Below are 24,205 nucleotides of genomic sequence, written 5' to 3'. Positions count from 1 at the left end.
GAGAAAATCACTTGAAGCAAATTCTCTTGCAAAACCCTAAATCCTAATTCCTCCCACCTCTCACTAAAACCTTCATCCTTGGAGCTAACACTCTTCTTGAAGGTTGTTGTTCGTGTGGACTAGCTAGAGGCGTTGCCGTTCATCTTCAACGCTCGTGATCAATTTTGATTGTGAATCAAATCTCATCCTTCACAAGAGGTAAAAGTTCTTAACACGAATCATGCTCATTCGTAAGGATCAACAAAGGAAAATTTTAAATTCCGCTGCCCTTTTTAATCACTATTTTCCTTCAGGTACTACCTATACCAACAAGATGCATCTTCTTTTCGGTAGCTCATTCGATAAGAACTCCACAGTTAAGCGTGCTTGACTTGGAGTAGTCTTTGGATGGGTGACCTTCTGGGAAGTTTCCCGGAAAGCGTGCGAGTGAGGACAAACCACGCTGAAAAGACTTGTGTTGGTTTTTGGGGTCAGTCGGTTATCCTGAAAGCTGTTTGAGATGTTACAGCTAGCGCCGAAACTTTGGAGGGGGCTGCACTCTTCCAAATTGATCTAAAAGCAAAAGCTTCACAATGAGTTGCCATATTACGCGGCCTCAACAAATGATCTAGGAACACATACAACGACTTAACCGTAAATCCTTCATCCACATTCGGTCTCCAAATCCACCTATCATCTTCTTCCGTAATTACCACGTTCCTTAAAACGTCATCAAACTCGCGAAGTAATTCTTCCTCACAAACAAACAAGTGGCGTCTCCACCTAAAAGCCCATCGCCACACACCATTCGTCCACCCTCCCACATCTTTATATAAGCGTCTTGTTGTAAAGAAATGTCGAAAAGCCGCTTAAACCTTTGTTCAATCGGTTGATCCCCCACCCAAACATCCTTCCAAAAAAGAGTAGAATTACCCCTACCAACTTTCTTACTTATCACTTGCCTAAACCACCCAAAATCACTATCCAAGATGAACATAATCTCCCATCAGCCCCATTTTCAAGGCAATGTACCCCTTTTTAAAAAAATCAGTTCTGAAGTGCAGCAGCAAAAAACATAGGATTTATTTATGAAATCAGTTATGATTCTCTTTTTAAACAAATCCTCCCTCGTCGCTAACTTATTTTGCAACAACCGCCAAGCAAACACCAATCTTAGATGGTAGATCATTTAGCCAAAGATCATTCAGAGCCATCACAATGTTATGGTCCAACATTTCGGAATGATTGATGATTCCGCAATCCATCTACGTCAGTCATCTTCCATTAAAATGGGTTTAATACCTTGGAGTACTGCTTCTAACTCTAATAATTTTGTTGCTTTTGTGTTAGATAAAACATCCCCCAATCCCAATCCCAATGCCAAGCCCAATCTCCTCCCTCCCAACTACCACTATTAGCGACCGTAACCTCTTTATTTTGTTCTCTGCAGAAAAGATAAGGAAACTCAAAACATAAAGAGGTTGTCCCCCAACCCACTTCTGTTGCCAAAAGTTAATGGTCGAACCATTTCCCAACACGTTGTTAACATTAGAAGAAAACCACCCGAGAATAATGCTAGCAACACACTCTTTAACAAACACACTCCAACACACTCTCTTTTATTGGTTGAAATTCATATGGGTCCCATAAAAAAATGTGGACCCATATAATTTTTATGGGACCCATATAAATTTTAACCAATAGAAGAGAGTATGTTAGAGTGTGTTTGTTAAAGAGTGTGTTGTTAGCACTCCTCAACCACCCGATATTTCCTTCATTCCACCCTCCAATGGAACAAATGTCTCTCCACCAAATTGAGTTGTTTCTAGCGCTCCTTAAACAGGAGGGGTTTGTTTTGTATTAAACTGAGGGTTCATTTTTTATTTATTTAACCTAATAATATAATAATAATAAAATAAAAGTAGACAACCAACGTTGACAAATGCTAACTCAATTGACACAAAATGTCGAAATTGCTAGTGTCAGACGTTATGATCAGGGTTATTTTCGAGGTCAGTTCTGAAATCAAATAATTTCAACTCCTCCCAATCGAAGTTGCAGGGATCTATTTATGTGAATTTTCAATTCCTTTATCATTTTGTAAAAAAATAAAATAAACAGGAGACAACCAACAAATAACAATTAATTAATCGTAGAAAATAGAAAATGACAAGAATTGGAAAACGGGTATTCGACTTGTACAATCCAGAATTAAATTCACTCACAGCAACAACATCAACACTGTGTGTGTTGAGAAATGAAAGGGAAATCTCCTCCTTGTCCCTTTTTTCTCGCATCCTCTCTCCGCTCCATACTTTGTTGAGGTTGTTGCTATGGAACTCAATCCCACGCTTCTTCAATTCCTTCTCCTTCTCTTTGCTGTTGCTGCTTTCACTTCCACTGCGGTCACTCTCTCTCTCTCTCTCTCTCTCTCTCTCTCTCAATCTTAAATCTGGTAATTAAATATCTTGTGCTGTGTACTTATTTTGTTTAACAAAGTTCTATTTTGTTGTTGTTACTTGTAGACACTTAATGAGACTTGTGGTCACCTTGATGGTTCATTCAATAGAGACACTAAAGGTATTATTTTTAACTAATTATTATTACTTCAAATCTGTTTAATTAGTCCGTTTCTATAAAATGTGTTAGTATTGTATCCTGATCTTTTACTGTAGTACTAATTTAGGTCTAAAACTGTTGGTGTATAAGGATTTGCATATTGATTCATTATCAAAATTATTAAATACCCTTAAACACAGTAATAATTTCAGTAACAATTTCAGAAATAATAAGTGATTGTATGTAATCACAAGTGTTACGTTCGTGTTAGACAATCAGATACTCAGACACGTCTTCAATCTGAAGTGTCATGTCAGTGTGGTGTTAGACAATCAGATACTCAGGCACATCTTCAATCTGAAGTGTTGTGTCAGTGTGGTGTTAGCTATGAAGCATGGACACAAGCAGACACCGAACACGACACGGATACGTGGACACCGATAATAATTTGAGAATGACATAATACGTGGACACCGATAATAATTTGAGAATGACATAATTCACTGTCGGTGTCCGTCACTGTCACTGACGCATTCCCGACACGGGACACCCCTAACCTGAGGAGTGTCTGTGCTTTATAGGGTGTTAGACAACCACAGATACTCAAACATGTCTTCAATCTGAAGTGTGTGTCAGTGTGGTGTTAGACAATCAGATACTCAGACACGTCTTCAGTCTGAAGTGTCTGTGCTACATAGAATATAACTACATTTGATTTGAATAATCCTTTTTCTTTGTTAATATTTTTGTCTTATTCTACTTATAGAGATACCAAAAGGAGTACGATCATCTTGGGTGGGAAAAAAATATAATGCAATGCTTTAAGTGATTTAAAGTTTAAACAATGTTTTAATTGCAGTTATGTCACGATCCTTAAAGTTGCAGTCAAATGTTACTCATGTTGTCGCAATTACGGTTGTACTCTGCAATTTAAAACCATGTATTGAAATGTAGGGAGGTTTTCTAATAAATAGAAGGATGTTTATTTGGTGATAATATTTTGAGTATTTTAATGAAAGGTAATTAAGTTATACACAGTTACATTTTACGGTAATTGGGACTCTTTAAAAGCTTTCTTAGTTTGATATTCTGAAATGGGTGGGTTAGTATTCATAGAAACGTAGATGAAAACTGATCTATATTTGAGATTTTACAGGAGTAGTTTATATAGTTGTTAGCTGGTATAAATGAAACAACAAGATTTACAAGTTGTTATTGACCACACTATGTAGTCAATAGCGGACGTAGTGTCGTAGCGGACTCTAGGCACTACAGAGAACTTCATTGCATTGCGGTTTTGAGAAGCGGTCGTAGCACCCGCAGTATCGGCCAAATAGAAGTCGTAATAGCTGCTATAGTGAAGCTCTTGTAAGAACTTGAACATGTCTTCAACGTGCAGCCGTTCCCCGTGTATTTTTGGACTTTTTTTCTTCATTTTACTAGCAAAATTTTGAATGACAACTGAATACTCTCTCCTGTCTTCTCATTTCTTCTCCTCGGAAACGGATTAATCTCTCTTCCTAAATCCTAATAGTTGTCTCCCCTCCTCACCTTGTACGGCCCTCATCTGGCAAGAATCACTAGGCAGCAAAATGAACGAGGAACCAAGCTGCCATTATAGACACAAAACATATAGGCAGAAGAGGGTGATGATGATGATGATGCAGAAAGTGTGAGGTCTAGTAGTGAAGAGCGTGAACATGATGATGAGAAAGTGCTTGGAGATAGAGATTCCATTTAAGGAATCACATGTATTTATTTTAAAAATGTTTATACAGTTATTTATTTTGAGGTTTTACATGTGTATCATATAAATTTCTAGTATTATTTCTAGTTAAAGTAAGAAGCCCAATAGTAAAAATCAAATTACTAGAGAATCATTTAATTATAACTGCGAGGCTCATTCTTCTGATGAGTTTGTATTCAGACCAGATGTATGCTCATGCCCACACCTAATGCATAATGCTTCATAGTTTTTAGTATTTCTACAATAACATTTATTCTATCTAAACTATAACTCACTTTATCTGAAGGTGCTTTAAAGTCGCAAAATGTAGTTTTTAGTATTTCTACAATAACATTTATTTTATCTAAACTATAGTACATTTTTGCCTCTTCTTGTGCAGCACCATGCCCAAATGGTTGGGTTATGGACCCTAATAAGACCAAGTGTTTTCTCCATGTTGGGAGGCCTCAATCTTGGAATGACTCAGAGACATGTTGTAACAAATATGGCGGACATTTAGCATCATTGGCTTCGCTTCAGGAGCTACATTTTGCTCAAAGTCTATGTGGTGAATCCATAAATAGTTGCTGGATTGGTGGAAGAAGACTCAACAACACTATATCAGGTTTTCAGTGGACGTGGTCTGATAATTCTCAATGGAATAAGTCCATGTTTCCTTTGGCTAATGTTCCACTTAATTGTACTGGAACTGGACAATCCTGTGTTAGGAACATTACAGAGAATGTATGTTCCGTAATGACTAATAATTCAAAATCTCTCATCAGTGAGAGATGTGATAATCCTCACGCTTCTCTATGTATACTTGACATAGGTATGCTCTTGTATATATTACCTGTGGATTCTTAATTTACATTCATTAGAAATTCAGTATGTATATTTTTTCCACTATTTAATTCATTCGTCCGTAAGGTTTTTCTTTTTCATTTTTATTCTTAAGTATGCTATTTTTTCTCCGTTTTGTTTCTTCTATCTGGGCTACATTTTGGCATTATTTTTTTTAATAATCATTGCCAACTGAATTGTCTCTTTTTCCCCCCCTTTTTCATCGCAGATGCGAAATGTAACCATATGCACTGCCACAGGGACTATCTAATCATCCTTGCTGTGGTGAGTGGATTGATACTCTCAACAACATTTGCAGTGGTTGTCTGGCTTCTTGTATATAAGAGGGGCAAGAAGAGAAGACGATCTAGAAAACTAACTGATCCTGCCGCTTCACTTCCATCATGGAAAGTCTTTACCAAAGAGGAACTAAGGTCAATTACGAAAAACTTTAGTGAAGGAAACCGTCTTGTTGGGGATGCCAAGACTGGTGGTACTTATAGTGGGGTCCAACCAGATGGCTCAAAGGTTGCTGTTAAGAGATTAAAGAGGTCAAGCTTTAAGAGGAAAAAGGAGTTCTATTCTGAAATTGGCAGGGTTGCAAGGCTTCGACATCCAAATCTGGTGGTTGTGATGGGCTGCTGTTATGATCATGGTGACCGCTACATTGTTTATGAGTTTGTAGCTAATGGGCCCTTAGATAAATGGCTACATCACATACCAAGGGGTGGTCGCAGCTTAGATTGGGCTATGAGGATGAAAATTGCAACAACGCTTGCTCAAGGAATTGCGTAAGTTCAAAATATACTTATTTATTGATAACTTTCTACATGTTAATTTAGAAATTTTCTCTAGTCTATACATGTTTCACTCGATTAGTAGTGTTCTTATGAAAGCTAACTATGCTTGGAATTTAGGTCATTATCACTTCATCGTTGCAGTTTGTATGCATTCTTAACAATTTCTACTGCACGGCCATTGGCCACTTTGGCTAATTTGTAAGATGCAAATTACATATGGGAACGTTTAATTAATTGCTTAATCACACATTCATACATGATCGTTATAGTAGGATCTTATTTCCAGAGTACTGTTGTCACTTCTCTGATGGATTATCATGCTTACGAATACTTTCTTGCTAAAATGCATTTGTTAAACCGACCATCCTGTTCTTGGATTTTAATTTTACATATGAGCAATGATCATCATTCTTCTGGCTTTTTCTATTGAAGATAGGTATTTCCCGTTATCCAATTCACATTAGTTAATTAGCTTGACTGCTGTTCTTGGTCCATGTTGCAAATTGCCTTGAAAACGTGAAAAAAACACTAATCTGCTGTTTTTCGCCCCGGGCGAAAAAACCCGTGCCCCGGGTGAAATTTGAAGCAGGAAAAGGGGGCTCTATGTTTTCTTGTCGCCCCAGGCGAAAGATTTGGTGCCTCAGGCGAAAAAAGTGGTGCCTCGGGCGAAAATTGCTGCAGGGTATTTAAAGGGTCACGTTTTCTGTTTTTTGACAACAAGTTTTGAGGGTTTCTTTCACCAAAACGGCGGCTAGGGTTAAGAGGGTTACTCTTGGTTCATCTCTAGGTTTTGGGTGTTGATTCTTTCATCTTGTAATCACTTATCATTGAAATCTCTTGGTCACGGGAAGAGATTTGGGAAAAGGGTAGAATTAGGGTTGAAGTCTAATTCTTGCAAATCTTTTGTAGTGAATCTCGTTGTAATCAAGCTTTTCATTGATAGTGGAACGGAGAGTGGCTCTCTCCCCCAGAGTAGGTCGGTTTTGACTGAACTGGGTAAACAATTGCTTCGTGTTCTTTACAGTTTTATTGCTTATCTTTTGTTCGTGATTATTATTGCTATTTCCACGTTTTGATTGCTTATTCGATTTGCTCCACACATCAAGATTATTGGTGTGATTCAATCCGAATTCACAACAGTCCACAATCTCGTTTGAAGCTATTTACTAACCTGATAGTTCATTGTATCAACTTATTGACTTGTTTTCCCTTTTTAGATACCATGCTTACCTTTGTTATATAAAAGAGAAATGTTACCAATCACACTATCTTACATACTATTTCCAACGCAGACTCTCCTTTTGGTTGAAACTCTTATGGGTCCCACCAAATTTGTGGACCCATTTTCAGAACAGGGTACTCGTTTAAATTTCAACCAATAGGAGAGTGTATTGACATTGAGACGAGTATGTTGCTATCACATTTCTTATACAAAATATAGCACTATTAGTTAGCCAAGGAAAAACATATAAAGGGTAACTTACGAGAAGAAATTAGGGAGGGAAGGGGTTGGAGAGGAGAGAACGAGAAATAAATTAAAACCCCATTTCCACGACACCACATATGTTTGTTGAATTTTACTTAATTATGGATAATAGTTTTCATTCCTTCTAACAGAAGTGCATAAGTATATTGTTTGACTTATTGAAATCTCTACAAGCCTGATTTACTAAAAAGAAAAAAAGGACTCCATAGTCCATAACATTTTAAACACGATTGATATATTAACCACTATTTATTTTTCTCTTCTGTTTCAACAGGTTTCTGCATGACAAGGTTAAGCCGCAAGTTGTTCACCGAGATATACGAGCTAGTAATGTGCTGCTTGACGAGGAATTTGGAGCACACCTTATGGGTGTTGGCTTGTCCAAGTTTGTGCCATATGAAGCAATGCATGAGAGGACTGTGATGGCTGGTGGAACTTATGGATACCTTGCTCCGGAGTTCGTGTACAGAAACGAGCTTACAACAAAGAGTGATGTTTATAGTTTTGGTGTCTTACTACTTGAAATAGTTAGTGGACGTAGACCGGCACAAGCAGTTGATTCTGTGGGTTGGCAGAGTATATTTGAATGGGCTACACCTCTTGTTCAAGCTCATCGATACCCTGAACTGTTGGATCCTTATATATCTTCCTCGTCTACTAGTATCATCCCAGAGACTAGTTCTATCCAGAAGGTGGTTGACCTCGTTTATTCATGCACGCAGCATGTCCCTTCTATGCGCCCTAGAATGTCGCACGTTGTTCATCAGTTGCAACAGTTTGCCCAGCCACCTGTAAAATAAAGCTAATTTAGTTGCCATGACTGAGATTTTAAATTGTGGTTGCATTTGTCTGTTACCTCACAATCCTTAAGATTAAAAAACTGCAGAAAAATTTAGCTGATACAACTGCAATTATGGTCGTAAAGATACCAAAATTCTTGACTTTGCAGCCGCTGACCGTAAGTTAAAACCTTGTCTGGATTTCAAGTTTTTGTATTTATAATTACATAGTTGAGAAAGTTTATTGTGTAATGTAATAGTTAAATATGTACTCTAACCTGCCCTTCTTTAGGGTTGAAATTAGATTTGCTTAATTATTAGGTAGCAATAGCTAGGCTGCCAGGAAAATTGTGTAAAACATACATGTATTATTGTGCAAGGTAGAATTTCTACTAGAATTTGTGTGTGAAGCTTTTGCCATTACAAATCATACTTTTATTCTGCATGATTTTTATGTTACTAATTTGAGGGAAGCAGAGAGAGCAGGGGATGGTAAGTCATACCAATACAAATATCTATACAAACACAGGTAAATATTAATATAGACCTGTAACCAAAAAAAAATTAAAAATTAATATAGACCACTTTCACAGGTTTTTACCTAATATAAACCACTTTCACAAGTAGTTTATCGTGATCGGTACTTAATAATCCTACAATGATCTACAATATACGATGTTGTTTGGAAGTATTAGCTAGTGATCTTTTTATTTTTACAATTGGAATAATGATTTAATTGATAATGGTTTGATTAAAACAACAAAAAATAAACATGAAACCGTTATTAAACTTATATCAATCATATCATTGTGATGAGTGTCATTAATTTTTACTTTTACTTTTAAAAAAGACTGCCAGCAGTCGTTAGAGTTTCTGATGATTTTAAGCATCGGTTCATGATAGACCACCGTAGTCCACCGAACCGCTCACCTACAAACATAAATCATTATGCGTCCTTGATGAAACTTCTGGTGGTTTTAATTAATAAAGAGGAAAATAGTGGAAAAAAGGTGGAATGAGTATGTAGTACCTCAATGTCCTCATAAAGTTTAGGGTTTGGTAGATAAATAATTGGTGAATGTTCATCTAACCCTCTTAAAATGCATAGTTTTACCGGAAATTTGACAGATTTGACCATATCAGGAGATAAAACGATCACCTAAATTATTTGAGCTAACTTACTTTTTGGTCTTTGTATTATACATTTATTTTAGTTTTAGTTCTTATATTTTCTTTTGTTAATCTTAATCATTAAAAAATAAAAATCATTTTCATATATTCCAAATAATATTTTATTCATATTGAATTTGCAAGATATGATTTACTCCGGGACATTTAGGATCATGCCAAACAGTGTCTCCAGGGCATTTGTTAAGTATACCAAAAAACGAAATAAAAAATAAAATTAATGATGGTAAGATAAATTTTTACACTTTTAAGATATTTGATGCACAAGTTACAAGACAATTTTTTTTTCTTTTTTTCTTATTAACATGTTTAGGGAGTAAGATAAACTATATTGAAAAGAAATTGCTAAACAACTCCATCACCTGATTATATGAGAAAGAAACAAAGAATTGCACAAAATTAATTGAAAACACATACATATGTATGGCATCATAGACATGGTCAGGCAGCATTACAACAAGATGTACAACACTTTCTTAAAACAATATACAAAAAATATAAAAAAATACAAGGTGTAGTTGAACGCTATAAGATAAAAATTAGACAAATTTACTCTTATAGTCCCTTAACTTAATTTCAGGTAACGATTTAGTCCTTTATCTTTTTTTCACTTTTGTCCTTTTTGATCCGCCATCCATCTTTGTATATGATTTTTCAAGTTTCAAATCTATGGTTATTTTGGAACATAACATATATTTACGATTGACAGCACCCAGAAAGAAAATTATAGATTTGAAGCTTAAAATTCATATTCAAATGTAGAAAAAGGAATAAAATGTTATCTGAAATTAAGTTAAGGGACCACAGAAAGGGAGACAGAATGGAATGATTTTGAACTAGCTATATTGCATGGGGTATCAACTTGCATTTCCAGAGCTCCTCTGATAGAATATAATGGCTGTAATTACTTTATTCCACCACTCTCTGCATCATGTGTCCAAAAAAACAGATTATAGTGGCCAAAATAGTGGATGTCGCGGCTGCTATAACACCGCATCTCATAATCACTTCAAAAATTTCAAAGAAGCCTGTCAAATTTAAAAGGCAAACACTTTTTACATCAAATTCACTAACCTCAATCTATGGATTCCGTTGCTTGAGATTGTTGCTCCTCTAATAAAGTCTGCATTCTCTGCAATAATCGTCAAATCCCGATGCTTAGCCAAATTAACATATCCAATTACAGAAACACATAACTAGGTTTTTTTATTCAATTTCTGCCTCAGAAAAGTTCGGTGCTTGTTTAGTTTCATAAAAGGTTTTGAGCTTTTGTTTTTTGTTTTCATTTTAATTATCTTATCTTATCTATTTAAAAAAAATTGTATATGAAATAGAGAAAACCATAAAAAAAATGTTTCACTGTTCTCCATACAAATTTTCAAAAACAGAAAACAAAATAAAAAAGGCGATAATGTAAAAACAGTAAATGAAGAGAAAAATAAATCTCAAACCAAGTTGTCCCTAAAGTTTCTGCTTCTCCTCATCCTAAAGTGATTATGGGCAGATAACAATACTATATGCAGTGTTTAATTTCTACCTTGACAGAGCTTCCGATTTCCTCCAGTTTCTGCAATAGTAGCATCTCCCCAGAATGAGAAGCATCTTCTAGTGTAGCAACTTGTCTCGAAACAATCTCATTTCTAATGTTTGATAGACGCATCATAACAGCCTGAAAGAAATGAGGCAAGGCAAAAAGCAGTTCAACATAACCCATCACTTAAAAGTAAAAAGAAGAAGAGGGTTCAAAACAAAAAAAAAGTAAAAAGAAGAAATACGAAAAGAAATGCGCGTACACACACACAATTTGATCAGGCACAATTAAATACCTTCCTGAAAGCATTAGGATTTGCAACACCGAGGATTTTAACGTCGTCACTGGGTGGCCTTCTAACTCCAACATTTTCAATTCTAAGAGAATATACACCAAAAAGGGATTGCAAGTACCCTGCAAACAGATATCATTAATCAGATACTCACATAGCTAGTGCAAGTAGCCTATGGACAGATATAATTAATGAGATACTAGAAATCATGATTTTAAATTGCGGTCCGCGACAGCATCGACCACATTTTCCTGCATTTTGCTGCAATATAAAGGTTCACAGTGTTGATAACCGCAACCGCGACCACATCCACAATCTAAAACCATGCTAGAAATTAGAACCCTGTGTCTACGAACAAATATAATTATTAAAACTCTAGGAATTAAAACCACATGGCCATAAAATGATTGCATCAGGCTGGAAGGCTAATTACAAGGCATAAAAACATAGAAGAAAAGGGTTGGTCAAAACATATATAGCATGAAACTAAAATTTGATAAGACAAAAAGGGTTGGTCCAAGAGCTTAAAGAAGACATAGAAGAAAACAGCAAAAACACTGCACCTTGTTCAACCACGACATCAGCCACAGAATGCAATAAAACATGCTTCTCTTTATGCAGCACTCCAAAACATGGAAATGGTACCGGCCTTGTAACCTGAGCTAGATAAAACGCATAACCATATTACATGCCAAGATATCCATACATGCAATCATCATCAATTCACAAGTTATCAAAATAAGTACAAAGCTAAAACTATCTGAAAACATGTCTAAAGCGAATGTCGTATAATAAAACATAAAATGAAGTTAACTTTTGGTATAAGCTACGAAGAATAACCCCTCGAATCAGGTAGGACTACACGAGCAACCAACAGAACCACAGAATAAACAAAAAGAGACTAATATTATCTTATCCAAACCCTCCAACATACACAATGCAGTTACTGATTTTGATCAGCGACACACAGCGTTGTCAATCGCAGATCGTGGAAAAATAGCGGTTTGTTACTTAACAACACTAATCATTGATTAAAAAATGTTTTTTCTTTAGAGAACATCACCTCCTATTGGAGTTAAAAATATCTTCCAAGTCTAAACCTATGAAGTATATACACACCTTGGATTAGGTGTGTCTAGTTGTCAGAAACGTGTATGTCTTCAAAGTTCAAACCAACACGTATGATTAAATTGAGTTATGTCATTTTTTCAAATTATTATCGGTGTTGCCATGTTAGTGTCATATCCGGAGATATTCTCCCAATTCCCACTAGTCTTCTTTGCTAACAAATTCAGAGTTTTTTTTTTTTATAATGAAATTCAAAGTTTACTATACATATTAATAAAAAAATTTTAATCATAATATCAACAACTTTCCAACAAAAACAATTCATAGAACTTATTATAATAATTTCTCAAATTCAATCAAATACAAATAAAAAGTAAGAAACTAGAGAAAATGTTACCTTGTAAACAATAGCATTTGGAGTAAGATAAAGAGTTCTAGAACGAATATCTTTTCTATGAGTAACCCAATTCCCCAAGCTAATATCAATAACACTGAGTAAAGTACCCACTGTACCGTTTGGTACTTGACAAAATTCTTCTCCATTTCTCTAAACGACGCCGCATACAACACTTCTTCTTCTTCTTCATCATTGTTCTCCAATAAACTCTTCTCTAAGGTATCAATTTCCACAACTTCCTCCATTTTTTTCATATTTGCTACCATTTTCTTTGCTAGCTACCGTTCAATGAATTTCAACTAAACAAACAAAAACTGAACATCAAAAACAATTTTTTGTTGGGTTATGCTATATATATTGGGCTTCTGAATTGCTTTTCACACGCCCATTTTCAATTAACACACTACATTTGTTTTGTTTTTATTTTTTTTACCACGAAGTTGAGCACAAGACCTCACTACTTTTCTTTAAAATACTTTTTATTTTTATTTTTATCATTTAGTATTTTTAAGAAAATGAATTACTTTTGTCCCCGTGAGTATATCTTAGTTGGTAAGGACATTACATGTAATATGCAGGAGCTGGATTCGAACCATGATATTCCAACTATTCACCTTGAAAGATAATATTCTAGCCACTAGACTAATTAATAAAAAAAATAAAATGAACTGCATTTTATCTTTTCAATTGCTAATGGGTATTTAGAAATATTTTGAAAAAGTAGAATATTTTAAACTTTTTCAAGTGCTTTTCTATCATGTAGTTTAAAATAGTAAGTTTGTATAGAAATTGTGCATTTTATATGAAAGGGTTAAATATGTTTTCAGGGCTAAGTCTATGGTGAAATAGTTGGTCAAATGCTGCACGGTACACAAAGTGTGAATAACACTATAGCGAATACAAATTTTATAAAATTCACCGTTGAATTGAAAGTTTATATCATATAGATCATCCATGTCAAATTTTACATAAATTAAAAATCATTTGATATGTATGTTATTGAGACTTATCGAAGAGTTTTTATTGAATACCGTTAATTTTAACGGGTCTCAATAACATATAAAATAATTTTCAATTTCTTTAAAATTTGAGGGAGATCATCTATGTGATATAAATTTTAAATCAAACGATGAATTTTGTAAAAGTCGTTTTCGTTATAGTGTTATTCACGACTTATGCACAACTCATACATTTTTTTCCGTTATCAAAATTAGTCCATGTTGTTAATTTTTCAAACGAAAGGTTGATGCGGCGGATTGAAAAATTGACACGTGTCACCATTTTATTGGTCAATTTAACAACCGCCAAGCAATTGATCAATTTTTATAACGAAAAAAATTGTATTTTTTTTTCACCGTAAAAGCAAAAAGGAATTATTTTTAGCTATAAAGTAAAATGTAAGGACTAAAAACATATTTAACCATATATAAATATGAGGGCTGCTAATTTAGACCTAGTTGGGTCTAAATTAGCAAAGTGCACCTTTTCAGTTTGACCAAAATACCCATTCTTTTTAATTAATTAACCAAATTACCATCAATGGACGTGGATCCAGTGTCGCGCGCGTACCGCAGGACCATGGTTACAGGCCGTTGATTTCCATCAGACAGCCAAGATCTGATCTCATCAAGACTGTCTGATCAATCAGACAGCCCATATCATCCGAATCCATCAGATTCCAGCGCGTGCACCACACTGGATTACACCCTGGAGAGAGAAGAATCTACTTTTTAAAAGCAGGACACGTGTCGCTGTCTGATTGGCTGGGCGTGATTTTTTTCCATTTAATACTTTGAACTCAATTATTTCGTTGTAAATTAATTTTTTATTTTTTTTTTATACCAAAATTCATAATTTTTTTTTCTCTACAAATAGAGACTTGGTTCGTTTGATTTGGACACAGAAAAAAAAACCCAATTTTTCACTACCTTAATCTCATTTTTCACTACCTTACATCAACTCACTGAAACCATTCTACCAGGAAAATGGTTTCAGAGTACATACAAATCTCTGAAACCATTCTACCAGTTAAATGGTTTCAGAAGCAAACACAATTAATAAATTACTCACTGAAACCATTCTACCAGTAAAATAGTTTCAGAGTACAACTATGTGCAACCATTCTACAAGCTAAATGGTTTCAGAAGCAAATAACTAATAATCAACTTACTGAAACCATTCTACCAGCAAAATGGTTTCAGATTACAACTCTCTGAAACCATTGTACCAGATAAATGGTTTCAAAAGCAAACACAATTAATAAATTACTCATTGAAACCATTCTACCAGTAAAATGGTTTCAGAATACAACTATGTGCAACAATTCTACCAGTAAAATGGTTTCAGAAGCAAACATTAGTTTTTAATTACCGTTTTATCTCATTTAATTAACTAAAAATAGTTTCAGGTCTCCAAAAATTTCATAAAATATACCAAAAGTTCCAGAATATTATCTACTATTTTCCTGGTATAATGGTTTCAGTGAGTTGGTTGAGTGGTGCGTGTTAAATTACAACACACAAGTAACGTATTTAGTAGACAAAAAATGAGATTAAGGTAGTGAAAAATTGCATTTTTTTTTCGGTGTCCAAATCAAACGAACCAAGTCTCTATTTGTAGAAAAAAAAATTATGAATTTTGGTATAAAAAAAAAAAAAAAATTAATTTACAACGAAATAATTGAGTTCAAAGTATTAAATGAACAAAAATCACGTCCAGCCAACCATTGTGTGACACGTGTCCTACTTTTAAAAAGCAAATTTTTCTCTCTCCAGGGTGTAATCCAGTGTGGCGCACGCGCTGGAATCTGATGGATCAGGTTGATCTGGGCTGTCGGATTGATCAGACAGTCTTGATGAGATCAGATCTTGGCTGTCTGATGGAAATCAACGGTCTGTAACCATGGTCCTTCGGTACGCGCGCGACACTGGATTCGCGTCTATTAATGGGTATTTTGGTTAATTAATTAAAAAGAATGGGTATTTTGGTCCAATTGAAAAGGTGCACCTTGTTAATTTAGACATAACTAGGGTCTAAGTTAGAAAACCCCTATAAATATATAACTTTTGAATAAACAATTATTATTTTTTAATACATAATTATTAATTTTAGTTGTTTTTACTCAAAAAATAAAAAAAACATGTGCAATTGCAAATGTTCGACAAATTCTTTTTTCAATTCCAATGAAATAGTTTCAGAAATTCTATCTCAAAAATAAAGAAAACTCTCTCCATTTTCTATTGTTTTCATTTCTTTTATTATCAAAATTTTTAAATATTTTTGGATGTATAAATGATATTTGGACATACTTTTACATTTATATTCACAAAATTATATAATAATATAGGAAATTAAAATAATTAAAAATAGAGAGGATTATAAGATAAAAAAAATCTGTCTCAAAAATAAAAAAAATACCAAATAATGCAATTTTAATCCCAAAGCCCTAATTTCTCTCTCTTCCCCTTGTTTCTGAATTCGCTTTCTCCCAACCCTCAAACAATGACGAACGCAGTTATAGCTTCGTTCTAACCTGCCTCCGTTTAGTCGTGCAGCCTCCGCGAACTGTACTGTGACGAACCTGCAACCTGTAAACTGAACTTCAAGAACTTGGTACTGAGAAAAATAGAACAAACGAAGCAAATAGCTTGGAACAGAGTAATACAATGGGAACAACGAAGAACACCAAAACCCAAGTAATCAAAAACAAACAAAACGACAAGAAAACCATCGCTGATGGAACCAACAAGGAAACCAAATCAGACAACAATAATGTTTTTGCTTCTTGTTCATTCTCTAGTCTTGGTCTTCACCCAACCTTATGTGATCAACTTCATGGTAATTTTTTTTTTTTGTCAATTTAGTAATTCAGTTAATGGGTATGTTTCAATTGTCCAAAGTTTTAATCTTTTTGAATTTTGTTTTGAACAGAAAGAATGGGTTTTGAAGGTCCAACATTAGTTCAAGCTCAAGCTATTCCTGTTGTTCTATCTGGCCGTCATGCGTATCCTTTTTACTTCGTGTTTGGGTACTACCGTGATTTTGTTGAACCTCTAAAGTATAGTTTTTGCCAAAATCACCGTGACAGTGACATAATGTGATTCTGTCAAACTCACCGTTAGTGATTTAAACACTTTGCATCGAAAAATGAGAATGTGAATAATGATTAACTGTAAAATTAAGAGTATTTTTTTTAGTTAAGTAGTCTAGTGACAGGGGGTTGCTTAGTGGTTAGACTCACACACAAGTGTGTAGAAGCAGGGAATCTGGGGTTAAAACCTCGGCCCCTCCAATAATGTCCCTGACAGGGGGTTGCTTAGTGGTTAGACTCACACATTAAGTGTGGAGAAGTGGGGAATTCGGGGTTTGAATGTTGGCCCCTCCAATAATGTCCCTGGTAGCTACCTAAGCTACGGTAACGGAAAAAATTATGAGTATTTTATTAGTGCAAATATACATTAAATGATTTCTTAACATGTGTGTAAAAGGCTTAAGATATGAAGAGGGAGTAGGAGTATGTTTACTTGATGCTATAGTTTGTTGGTTTTTGTTTTTTAATTTGGTTCTTTAATGAGAAAATTTAGACTGGTTAATGCTGCTACGGGCACTGGGAAGACTATTGCATACCTGGCTCCAATAATTCATCATTTGCAGAGTTATGAGAAGCGAATTCAGCGCACTGATGGAACATTTGGTATGTGCTATTTTTCTTTTGAACACTATTTAGTATCAATTATGTTATGTTATTTTGGATATAGTGATAACGATAAAATAATGAAAACCATTCTTTAAAAAATAAATTAGCAGATAATTAATTTTTATTTTGACAAACATTAGCAGATAAAATTTATTCATATGGTTTTGATACTTTACTTTATCGATTATCATGTTAGGTTGTATTTGTTTTCATTTTCATTTAATGCCACTTGTTTAGAGGACAGACTGTATGAAGTTTAAATGTCATTGTCAATGGCTTTATCCCGAAAGGCAAAAGCTTAAGTTGTATGAATACATGAGTAATTTTGTATTTCTAAGACTGTAACATGCTCCCTCATGGAAAACCCCTTTGATCTTACAGTATTGATAGTGTTGAACTTGCTTTATATTTGCTTAAATTCAACTTCATGTAGAAGAAATTGGTCTAGGATCAATCAAACTCATCACCACTTAGTCATGGAGGCTATGATAGATGTAAAATATCCAATATTTCAAAGCTTAAATTGTTATGTGTAAAGTGAACTCATTAGTTCTTTTGTACCCTAATATTGAGGATAATTCGTCATCAGAAACAGATGTCAAACTGTATTCATGAAAGGGTCATCTAACTAACCTATAAATTATCACTGTTTTATTGTGTGTAAAAATATTTATCAATTTCACAGATTTAATTGGTTTATTGGCTATAGCGTTGGTTCTTGTACCAACGCGTGAGTTATGTTTGCAGGTTCATGAAATTCTTCAGAAATTATTGCACCGGTTTCATTGGATTGTTCCAGGATACATTATGGGTGGTGAAAGTAGATCAAAGGAGAAAGCCAGGCTGCGCAAAGGTACAACTTATTTATTCATCATCAATACTCATCTTCTGACTTTGAAATGTTCTTCATTAGTTGTTGAAAAATCAAATCTTGAAGTTGTGTAAAACTAAATTATAACAGAAAATAAGATAATTGTAATAGTATCTTTCAAGGTAGTTAAAATTGTGATGTTATTTGTAACATGGTTCCATTTTATGTATTTTGGGTGCATCAGCGATCCCACTGCCGTGCTAGAATATTTTATGATTTTTTAGTTCGTCAGCAATCCCTATGTTTTGCCAGAACACAATCTGGTAAGATTGCGTTGGACTTCTGTGCATACTTGTTGAATTGGTTCTGGTCGTGTTAGTATACTGAATCAGCCAAAAAGAATTGCAGGTTACTTCAGACCTGCTTCTGAAACACGTGAACTCTTTTTTTTAAGCTCTTTATTAACTTCCTCGCCAATTTTGTGCATATTACTTCAACCGAAAACTTGATTTGGTTGTTATTCTCCGCCCACACTGGTTTTTCTGTTTCTGGTTGTTCATTTGCTTGGGGTTTGGTTGTGGTGAAGGTGGAATGGCTGTGGTAGTTGGTTCAAATAGTCATTGTTAGTTAATGTATTGTCACTTGCCAAAAACTTCTTATTTTGTTTTTGGAGTTGTTAATTTGTGTAAACTTTGGCATAAGTTGTTATTTTGTGGATTTCGAATTTATATAAGTAATTGCTTGTAATGATTTAATTAAAGGATTTTTCTTAATTTATGCATATATATATGAATTTTAGGGTCTTATAATCCATGTTATGATTCCATGATTTACCATTTTTAGTACCCTCCCCAATTCTATTTCTAGGCAGGATCTCAAACAAAATTAATCTATCATAGAAAGGAAATGTGATGACGACAAACATTGTATGTATGCATTGTCTGAAAACATTAACAAGATTTTAACCTCTGGTTCTTATTTAGGTATATCAATTCTTATTGCAACCCCTGGGCGCCTTTTAGACCACTTGAAGAATACAACATCATTCTTGTACACAAATTTGCGATGGATAATTTTTGATGAAGCTGATCGGTATGCTTTTCATCTATTGCTGCAGTTGAAATTACTATATCTAAGTAAATACGGTGCTTTCCATCTCATGGATGAATTGGCTTAACATGTTTGTTTTTTCGCAGTATTTTGGAACTAGGATTTGGGAAAGAGATACAAGACATACTAAATCTTTTAGGTTCAACGAAAACAGGTCACAATGACCAAGCGAATGCAGTTCCAAGTCCCTCTAAATTTCAAAGACAGAACCTGCTTTTGTCAGCCACCTTAAACGAGAAAGTAAACCACCTTGCTAAAATTAGCTTAGAGGATCCAGTGATGATCGGCATTGATGATAAAATAATGGAACCAACGTCAAAAATTAGATTTGATCATTCAGATTCTGATGAAGACAACGAAGACAAGAATTCCAGTAAAATACAAGCAGTTGGAGCTTATAAAGTGCCTGAACAGTTAATTCAGAGATACTTGAAAGGTATGTGATAATTATGACTTTTTTCTGTAAGCTTTCTTATTTAGCATAATGTTTTGAGATTTTACATACCTAATTTGATTATTTTGCAGCACCCTGTGGATCACGGCTTGCTATACTTCTTTCAATTCTAAAGCATCTTTTTGAAAGGGAACCTTCACAGAAGGTAAGGCTTTGGTAGTTGAAATCAGTAGATTTTGCACTTTGTACATTCTTCGATTGTTTTCAATGCTTGAATTATTGCTTGTCAATAGGTATATGATGAAATGAATGACACAAATCATGTTAGAACTATGACGTGAATCATGCTTTTATATTTGAAGCAAAACTACACCAGAGATCCTTCAACATAATTTAAATTTTCAAATATGCGCTTTGTCATTTTTTGTGTGTCAAGTTAGGTGTTTATGTTTAAAAACGTCAACAATGTTGCATCAAAATTCATTTCTTATCTATTTATGTTACCAAAAGTTTTACTTAACCATTCCAGAAGGTAAATTACATCTTAAATTCATCAAGACAGCATCTAAATGACATCATTATGACCGTTACTGTATCTAATCCATCAAAATTAACATCATATTGTCTAGTTTTTATCTTAAGATGGTGACCTCGTGGTCAACGAGAGTCGAATTGTGGTGCTGAGTGGTGAAACATTGTTTATAATATATCATTCAATGATCATGTGCAAAAATTTGTAATAGAAGTGGATTGAAAATGAATATTGGTTCAATGTTATAAATTATTTTTTTTTTGCAGATTTTTAGCTCCTTTCCATGAACTGACATTTGCCATTAATCACATTGATATAAAAATATTATGCCTTATAAGTCACATCATTCATCTATTGACACCACAGGTTGTGCTATTCTTTTCAACATGTGATGCAGTGGACTTTCACTATTCTTTGTTAACCAAATTCCTTTTTTCATCAAATCCACAAACCGAAGAAGGGAACAGACCGATGTTTCTTGGATGTAAAACTCTTCGGCTACATGGTAATATGGAACAGGAAGATAGGACACGGAGTTTTCAGGCCTTTAAAACTGAGAAATCTGCCCTTCTTTTGTCTACTGATGTTTCTGCCAGAGGCCTAGATTTTCCGAATGTTAGATGTATCATACAATATGATTCTCCGGGGGAAGCTACTGAATATGTGCATAGGTACCTAATTCTTTTGTTTTTCTTTGGTAGTGTTTATGTTACATTATTTATCTATGGTTTCTGTTCTACCAGTGGGGTCTAGCGCAAGTGGTTAGTGCAGTGTGTGAGTGTTGTAAATTCCGAGATACCGAGTTTGGTTCCTACTGATAAAAGAAAGTCAATAATTGAATATTGCTAACACATCACAAAACAGCAGACAAATAGGGAAAACTGGTATATTTATTTTAGTAATATAAATAGCTGAAGTTCATATGGGATTCAACCAACTATTACAGAGATGAAAGAAAAGAAAAAAAAAAACGATAAAGACTGTAAGGTAGGTAAGGCAATTCGAGAAGCCTTGGATCTCCCAGAGCAGTAACAATACTGACAAAATATCTGAATGATTATTCCCCATCGTAAACTCCCTAATTATAGCATCTAAATTCTATTTTCTCTCTCTGCCACCTGGCATAGTCATCCAAAAACCACTGAGTTTGTTGCTATCATTTAGGAGTGCTTCCAGTTCATATTTCATGAATCATAGTGAATATTTAAATATTCCTAATTAGTGGTGTTAAATTTTACTTTTATTATGAGAAAGGGCCTAGAAATAATCCTTATAAAAAATAAAAATGTAGGCGTAACTCCCATTTCTATTGCATTGAAAGAGTTAGGGCCTGTTTGTATTGGATTATTTGAACTTATTTATTGTCATAAGCACTTTTGAGACTGTTTGGGAGAGCTTATAGAAACAACTTCTAACATTTATAAGCTGTTTTCAGCTTATTTTCATAAGCTCTTCATGAAAACAACTTATTGCTTATGTGAAAACAATTTTATTTGATTTTATGTTATCGAAATAGCTTATACATAAACACTTGTAGAATCAACTTTTGACGTCTTCATAAGCTGTTTTCAGCTTATTTTCATAAACTCTTCATGACAACAACTAATTTCTTATATGAAAACAATTTTATTTTATTTTATCTTTGTTATAGAAAACGCTTATACATAAACACTAAATTAAGCTGTTTATCCAAACATAGGGTTTTGTTTGGATTGACTTATTTGAGTTATCTACTGCCATAAGTTTTGTGAGACTGTTTAGAAGAACTTACGAGAACAACTTAATGACAATTTTCATAAGCCTTTATCAGCTTATTTTCCTAAGTTCTCCAATATAGGTTATGAAAACAACTTATAAATATATAAAAATAATTTAACTTTATTTTTATGTTTTGCTATAGACATAGCTTAGGTAAGCTTATACATAAGCACTTCATGGTAAGCGTTTGTGCTATAAGCTGTTTATCCAGACAAGGCCATATTATAATTCTAGAAGCATAAATGTACTCGCTTTGACTCAGTTTGTTTCACTAGATATCTCATCTAGTTGATGCAGAAGCATCTTCCGGAATTTGTCGTATATGAAAAGAAAAAATCTTCAAATATGATTTGAAAGGCTATCTTATTTACCATCTATCATTAAATCGCGATGCAGAGTTGGAAGAACTGCTCGAATGGGTGAAAGAGGAGAGTCATTGTTATTTCTGCAACCAAGTGAAATAGACTATTTACAAGACTTGGAGAAACATGGTGTCTCTCTAGTTGAGTATCCTCTCGTCAAAGTGTTGGATAGTTTCCCAATGTCTGCACACAAGAACAACATAAAGAAATCTGTTTTCATAGACTTGCATCCGTGGATCATGTGTCTCCAGAAGGCACTTGAGTCCTTCATCTCATCCAAGGTGATCATCCTCTTTGCTAATTTTATTGAATTTTATGCTTGTGCTGATTGTCTGCGGCTTATCTAATTGAATTGTCGTTGAGGAAATTGTATCAAACTTCGGAAAACATGTCATCAAAGTTATAAATTTGGAATCATCATTGGATTTGTGTTTAGAGTTTATAACTTTTGAAAACAACGAAGCCATATAATATGATCCTATAATGGCTTTTTGTTTCTTCTTTGCATCACGAATTCTTTGCATCACGAACCAATTTTTGCCTTGTCGTTTTCAGCCGAAGATGGAGGAACTTGCGAAGAGGGCATTTTGCTCTTGGGTTCGTGCATACACAGCGCATCGTGGAGATCTGAAAAGAATATTTATGGTTAAGAAACTTCACTTGGGACACGTAGCAAAAAGCTTTGCATTGAAACAACAGCCCTCATTAGTTGGAAAGTCATTCCAAAACCAAACTAAGAAGAGAAAGAGATTTGAAAAGAAAAATGGGTCGTCGAAAACGAGAAAAGTTGCACGGAGTGTGAAGTAATGCAGACCATGAAAATGGCTTATAAATTATACTTTATGTTTGATTGACGAAGCAAATGTTGTCAAATGTTGACTAACAGAATATAAGATTGACCTGAGATCAAGCATCAACATAGCGCCAAAGGCATTCTAATTCATCGACAGACAAGAATGACACTAACATGCTGCATGTTTATTTCTTCATTTAGGAGTTCTTAAAACACGGTGGTTTCAACTCAAGAGATTCTTCTCACAGAATGGACCTCTGGAACGCGTCCCAGGTAATGTCGATTGTTGAATGGTGTGTGGATGTATGAGATTATAATTATAATTTTATTTAGTTATGGTTTTGGTGTTCTGTTTTGTAGGACTTGGATTTCTCATGTTACTTAGAATTTTGTTTTGTTTTGCTATGTTACTTGCACAATAAAATTTGAAGTATTATTATGAAAATGATCGTGATTTTACGATCATAAGTGGGATTTTATTTTACGCGAATCCATAAAATATGAAACAGTTTGTTAACGTTCGTTTTCATCTAAAAATTATCATTGTTAATATAAAAAAAAAAAAAAAAAGAGTATCATTGTTACTTTGTCTTTAAAATTAAGTTTTTTTGTTGCTAAAACGAGGTAGCTTCTGATATAGACTACTAAGCCATAAGCCATGGTAATCACACTGCTCATCTTTGAACCACTTTAGAGAGGCTTGTCGTGTATGTCGAGTCTCGAGACCTTGATCTCGTTGGAAGCTATCTGCTTGCCTTCATCCATGAAGCCTTTTTAACACTTATTCCTCGACGCATATCCACGGAGTAGTGTGCTGGTAATCTATCAACAAAATAAATGTGCTATTTTTTTTTAACCATCTGGTTCCCAAAGGAAGTGATCTGGTAAACCAAAGTTCGGCCGTGAGGTAAGTATATCCATCAGGAATCTGACAAATATGTGTTATTTTATTTATCTTAACCCCCCAATTTTCGGGAGGAGTATGACGTCCCTATGTTTAAGAGAAAAAGTAAAATGTTTAAATTCAATCAAACAAGTTTACTTTATCAAATATGTAATGTCGAGTATAGATTTAACAAGTATATGCTTCTGCGTAAAAAA

The 24,205-nt window shown here is 34.3% G+C and overlaps 2 protein-coding genes and 1 pseudogene across 2 annotated transcripts; 2 read left to right on the top strand and 1 right to left on the bottom strand.

Annotated features, from left to right (window-relative positions):
* The first annotated feature begins 2,162 nt into the window (after positions 1-2,162).
* On the top strand, positions 2,163-8,582 carry LOC123921682 (C-type lectin receptor-like tyrosine-protein kinase At1g52310). The gene is made up of 5 exons (XM_045974325.1): positions 2,163-2,384; positions 2,505-2,559; positions 4,665-5,096; positions 5,337-5,898; positions 7,668-8,582. The coding sequence occupies exons 1-5, from the start codon at positions 2,313-2,315 to the stop codon at positions 8,191-8,193; spliced, it is 1,647 nt and encodes a 548-aa protein (XP_045830281.1). The 5' UTR covers positions 2,163-2,312; the 3' UTR covers positions 8,194-8,582.
* Positions 8,583-9,759: 1,177 nt separating this feature from the next.
* On the bottom strand, positions 9,760-12,998 carry LOC123919467 (annotated as a pseudogene).
* A 3,065-nt stretch (positions 12,999-16,063) lies between these two features.
* Positions 16,064-23,566, top strand: LOC123923354 (DEAD-box ATP-dependent RNA helicase 17-like). Its single transcript, XM_045976041.1, has 10 exons — positions 16,064-16,485; positions 16,579-16,651; positions 17,232-17,341; positions 18,054-18,197; positions 19,139-19,247; positions 19,352-19,701; positions 19,791-19,864; positions 20,558-20,862; positions 22,346-22,592; positions 22,867-23,566. Exons 1-10 carry the CDS (start codon positions 16,314-16,316, stop codon positions 23,116-23,118), a joined length of 1,836 nt encoding a protein of 611 aa, XP_045831997.1. The 5' UTR covers positions 16,064-16,313; the 3' UTR covers positions 23,119-23,566.
* The last annotated feature ends 639 nt before the right edge of the window (positions 23,567-24,205 follow it).

The sequence above is a fragment of the Trifolium pratense genome, linkage group LG4 (genome assembly GCF_020283565.1).
Source record: "Trifolium pratense cultivar HEN17-A07 linkage group LG4, ARS_RC_1.1, whole genome shotgun sequence".
NCBI lineage: Eukaryota > Viridiplantae > Streptophyta > Magnoliopsida > Fabales > Fabaceae > Trifolium > Trifolium pratense.
The sequence above is the reverse complement of the archived record's forward strand: the minus strand, read 5'-3'. Positions and strand labels throughout refer to the sequence as shown.